Genomic DNA, 5953 nt, shown 5'->3' on the forward strand with positions numbered 1-5953 from the left:
TGCTCTGGGCTATCTTTGCTCTTATACAATTTAATTTGCTCTCAAAAAAGATGTTAATGATTAGCTGCTATTAATTGTTGGCAAAATAAACCAAACGTGGAAGTTTCTATTTATTTATCCACTAGTTTTATTGAAGTTAGGTTTTTGGTAGTTGTATTATTTAGGATTTCTTATTTTAAATCTCTTAATAAGTCATAAATAGGGCAATAGTTTAGGTGTTTTCTTAAGAGAGCTTAAGAGTGTTTATAAGATTTTATTATGGTGTCATTTTCTTCTATTGTTTAAAATTTCAATAATATTGTGAGTTGCGTTTATTCCTTTCTCATTATCCCACATAAATATTTTGAATAATTATATTCTCTTTTCAATTCTGTAACCCTGCATATATTTATTATTACTAGAATTTTAAATTCGAGTTCTACATGAATCAATCTTTTTACAAGACATGCAGAAACTAGAAAACAGAAAACACAGAAAAGGGGAAAACAAAAGGCTTCAATATTAAAACATTGCATATTTGAGATGCCACACTAAAAAACAGTACAAGGGGCTCTCGTGGGTAGAAAGATAATAAAAATGCACTCAACAAAATAAGCACTTTTATTTTCCTAAATTTAGTAAAGTTACCGACCGCCAGAGAGAACAGAGTCTACTACAGAATGTGAGAAACTTTTGTCTGTGGAAGATGCAAATGACGATGTAGTATCTTCAAAGCCAGCAGGATGGGCGAAGCCAATACCAACAGCAGAAACGCCCATGGGCAGTGATGATAATTCTGGCAGGGCAACTGATCCCTCCAAGTACAGCAGAACTTGCCTCATACTTGGCCTACTCTGCGGTTCTGAATGAGAGCACAACAAGCCTAGTTTCAACACCAATTCTGCTTCCTCTTTCACATACTCGGTGCGTAGCCTTTGATCAACCGCCTGGAGAACATTGCCTGCTTTCCAGCACGAAAATACCCAATCAACCAAAATGAAATTTTCTGCTGGTGCTGCTCGGGGTTCTATAGGCCTTCTTCCACAGGCAACCTCTAGCAAAAATGCCCCAAAAGCATATACATCAGTTCTCGTTGTGGCCTTCCCTGTCCTATTATGCTCAGGAGCAAGGTAGCCAGGAGATCCTACTACATGGGTGGTTTGAGGAAGAGTCCCGTGATCGTATAGCCTTGCCAGGCCGAAATCGCCTAATCTTCCATTCAGTTCACCATCCAGTAGTACATTACTGGCTTTTACATCTCTGTGGATCACAACTTGTTCCCATTCTTCGTGTAGATAGAATAATCCTGATGCTACACCTTTGATGACATGAAATCTTTGGCTCCAGTGGAGCGTATATTTGGGTTGGTCATACAAAAACTTGTCTAGACTACCGTTGGACATGAACTCGTATACCAAAAGTAACTCTCCTTTACGCCGACAATAACCCAAGAACGGTACTAAATTTCTATGGCTTAAGCGACCAATACTGACGATTTCTGCAACAAATTCTCTCATTCCCTGTCTTGCTTGATGAGAGACCTTCTTGACAGCAACCTCAACCTTGTTCGTTGGCATAACGCCTTTGAAGACCCTGCCAAATCCACCTTCTCCCAACAGCTCTTTTTCTCTGAACCCCTTGGTGGCAATGTATAAATCTTTATACTTGAACCTGTGAGGTCCATAAGCTAGCTCCCATTCTTCCAGCAATTCTGCAAACTTCCACTTTCTCCTTAGATAATAAGCTACTCCAGATGTTAGTACTAACCACAAAAGTAAGCAAATCAGGGGCAATCCCACGGTGAAAAATTTAGACACTTTCTTATGTCCAGACCGAGGTAGCTTGGGGAGTCGAGAGAGATCGAGAGCTTGCGCAACACCATTCATCCTGAAGCTCCATCCAAGTATAAAATGAGATGTTCCTCTTTCTACTGGGCTAGTGGCAGCAGAAAAGCCAACATACATGCTTTGCACTAAAATCGGCGAAAGGTCATATGTCAAAGACAAAAGAGGAGTATGTGGTTTGGTGGCCGCTATTGGGGCTAACGTAACATCGATTCTTCTATCCACCCCGTCATATTCCACCCAAAGTTGCATCGATTGACCACTGCTAAGAGTTAAGTTGTCAAATGAATTCTTGTTATTAGCTTGGTAACTTGCTGGCCTTGATACCTTGGACCTCACAGAGTTAATATCAATACCAACATGATTGGCATTAATATCTCCCAAATCTGAGTTCTGAAAAGTATCAAGCTCCACAGCGAAAACGTGATTTGTCTGATTTCCATCGGTGTTTCTATCAAAGAGGCCGAGACTTTCCATACTATAGAACTTCGACATAGGCCCTTCTGTACGGTTTCTTGTTGGTGCAATCACAAGAGCCATTCCCGGACCAATCACGCCTGGGACATCGGGTACTATAGCAAACACAAATTGGGTGGAAAAGGAGAAAGCTGAACTATTAGATGTGCTCTTGAAGTTGATGGGATTAGGATAGAAGGCATGCCCACTTTCTGATTTGGTGTTGTTAGTTATCCGTAGGAGGCCATTGTTGGTGACTGTGGCTAATCCATCCAGGCTTAGATTTGATGACTGAAATCCCTGATAGATGAACCCATCATCAGAAGCTGCTGCTCTAGGTGCGGTGTGAACCAGAAAACAAGCTAAGATTGCTGTTACTAGTTTCAATGACATGGCTGGATCATGCTACAATGACGAGTCATTAGGTGACTTGTTATTGTATTTCATTACTTTGAGTACAAACTAATACAACCGGCTAATAGTCAGCGGTTCCCACGACATCAATTGATACCTTGAACGAGTTTTCTTTCGCCGTTCATTCGGATTTCCAATGGTTCAAAATGTTAAGTGGGAACACAAAAATTAATGACTAAAGCACGTTATTTACGTAAAGTAAGCTTACATCATTTGAATAGCTTGTTTATACTTTTATTCAGCATCAACTAAGACATTAATGATCAATTTAATTGTGAAAAAGGATGACTACTGTTTAAACAATGACGTTAGTGTTACAAGGTGCCAAAGAAAATTAGAACCACGATGGCATTATTGTAACTAGTATAAGAGAACGTGCTTTGAACGATGCCTGGTGTCCTGCTTAAGGTTATGTTTTACTTAATATTTATTGATTTGCAGCATTGTTGTGTACGTACAAATTTTCAGGAGATACAAAAAGAGGTACTTAAATTGTAAATTCCATTTTATAACCCATAAAAGACAAAATAAATCAACAATTAGTCTATTGAATTTTAGAAACATTTCAGAAGACCAAAAGAAAGTTATGGTTATGCTATAGATGTCATGCACATATTATCAGAAATAATTTAGTAAGATTGAGATTTTATTGTGATTTAATAGTCTCTCCAATTAAAATTTTATGGTTAAAGAATTAATATTCACATGAACAGTGGACAAGTACATAGGGATGAACGGTGAAAGAAAAGTTCAAAATGTTTCTAATGATAAATTATTTGTTCAACGATGGACAAGTACATAGGAATGGATTTACCAATAGTTGTTATAAAATTAGATTGAAACACAATTTTTAATGTTTGTCAAGTCAAAATTTTGTGAATGTAAAGAGATGGGTATAGGATTATGCTTACTAATTCCTCTGTTTTCCTTGAGATTTGGAGCTTGATTTTTTTGTTTGTTATAGAATGAAAAGTAAATATTATAAGAAAATCCCAAAAAGTTGTTGCTGCTGTCTAGGCATTAGTATCTCAAGATATCACATCGTATTTTTTTTCCTAAACTAAAACATCAAAGTCAATATTATAAGAAAATCCCAAAAAGTTGTTGCTGCTGTTTAGGCATTAGTATCTCAAGATATCACAGCGTAATTAATTATAATTAGAGTCTATGGCAAAGGTACTGTTGAGAAAAAAACCTAAATTGCCAAATTACTAAATCACATTGGTGATCCATTCAATCTGTCTTTATTTTTGGTCAATGTTTTCCCCTTTCTTTTATTTCTCCACAATTATTTATTCCACGTAAAATCAATTTACATAAATTTTGTTTTCTAATTCATGTTTATTTCTAAATTATCCACCCACAGTTTTTTTCTCGTTCTTCACTAATTCTATAATCTATTTTTAAACTCTACTGAAATTTACTTTAACAAGTTTATTTTTCCTAGATGAAATTTAAAGGCCAATATTACATGAATAACCACAAAAAGAATAGAAAAGGACTTTGGAACATAATATAATCATTAAGGGGTCACTGATTCTATTGATATTAATTTAGAATTAGATATATGTCAACAAAGTCCATCTTTGGACATATCTTATTGATTCAGTAACATCACGGAAACGTAAAACAAAAATTATGACTTTGAGGGATTTGAGCTAAATTTAACATGTCTATGTACGCTCTTTGTATAAACTATCTTATGTATTTGAATATGCATCCACTGATACAGTGATATGCAACTTGTTTAATGTAATATCATGTAACAGGACATTGAATCTATAAAAAGTTAAAAAGGCTGATATACTGTGGCCTAGCAAATGTTTGGTCATTAAATTTTAAAGGAAAAAGTTTTCAAGTAAACCTATAATCTTTCCAACTCAATCTCTATTGTATAAGGAATTCTACTTCTAAAACAAAATTTGAAGGTTGGTAGCAATAAAAAGCCCCAGTAATACTTAGGATTACATTTATATCTAATAAGGGAATTTTAGGAAAGAAAAACTAAATAACAAACTTACCAAATCATATTGGTGCTTCTAATATAGTATAGATAGATTATGTTGGTCTTCCACGTGATGAGGGAGACAGGTTCCAGTTCTCCTTTTTGCACTTTAGAATATTAAATTATTTGTTTTGTGGCTCACAAATGTAAGGCTAGAATAAAAAGTTTGCTGTCTGGGATAGTAGTCAACATTTTACGCACTTTGGTTGACAGAGGGCTGATTTTGCTACCAAATCTGTTAAGAGAAATGTATAAAAGAAAAAGTGATATGTACATATATATAGATATACATATACATATGTGTATATGGACATCTCTTCATTTGCAAATAATTCTCGATGTGAAAACATAAAGCCAGAGGCTAATCCTTGAATAGGAAAGAGAGTAGTTCCGCACGATTCCAAATGAATTGACTTATTCGAAAAATGTCTTTCTCTTTGGACGATTTATATGTATGTGTGTATATATGCATATGTATGTGCATATATGTATATGTATATGTGCACAGTACACGCGCGCACACACATATATATACATTCGTATGCATTTTTCTTATGTGCATGTGTACATACATACACCCATAAACAGACATACACATGCACGTATGTGAGCACTAAATATATACTTAATTATTTTTTCTCCTCTAAATGGCATGCCTAATAGTATTGATACATTGACACATTCTGAAAACAGGATTTCACTCAATTGTCTGTTGGTACGCTCATGTATTTTTGGACTCTGTGGAAAGAGAACATCTTGAATATCTTTCAATATCTTGAATGTATGGAGAATCAAAATTTCAGTAAATACATGGGGTTTGGTGAGTTTTGTTTGAAAAAAATATAATAGTATTGATACATCAAATCTTAACCTTGTCCAAGATTGGACTGTTCATTTATGAGTAAATAGGCTTTCAATTAGGCCAGTTTGATAACTCTACTTAATGCTGAAAATTTTTTCATTTAGAGACTTTTGAATTTAGCATATTTGATAATTTAATTGCCTTATCATTTAATATATTAAGCACTACTTAATTTGTGTATAAAATTTTAAGTGGACATTTTTTACTGAATTTTCTCACTACATACACTATGCCTCTCACATATATAATAGACTCTCACACATGTTCTTAAATAAAAAAAATGGCATTTGCTCTTTGTCTATTTGGCACACACACACTCTTACACATAAATACATGCACTTATATCCCATGTTTCAATTGATTCATTATTCTCTCTCTTTCACACATACACAC

The 5953-nt window shown here is 34.9% G+C and overlaps 1 protein-coding gene across 1 annotated transcript; it reads right to left on the reverse strand.

Annotated features, from left to right (window-relative positions):
- Positions 1 to 478: 478 nt before the first annotated feature.
- On the reverse strand, positions 479 to 2818 carry LOC113736834 (L-type lectin-domain containing receptor kinase IV.1-like). The gene has a single exon (XM_027264007.2). It carries the CDS (start codon positions 2670 to 2672, stop codon positions 624 to 626), a length of 2049 nt encoding a protein of 682 aa, XP_027119808.1. The 5' UTR covers positions 2673 to 2818; the 3' UTR covers positions 479 to 623.
- Positions 2819 to 5953: the final 3135 nt, after the last annotated feature.

This window comes from Coffea arabica, chromosome 3e (assembly GCF_036785885.1).
Source record: "Coffea arabica cultivar ET-39 chromosome 3e, Coffea Arabica ET-39 HiFi, whole genome shotgun sequence".
NCBI classification, from domain to species: Eukaryota; Viridiplantae; Streptophyta; class Magnoliopsida; order Gentianales; family Rubiaceae; genus Coffea; species Coffea arabica.

Coding starts and splice junctions, on each gene's coding strand:
- LOC113736834 (XM_027264007.2), bottom strand. CDS start 2,672: ATGTCATTGAAACTAGTAACAGCAATCTTAGCTTGTTTTCTGGTTCAC.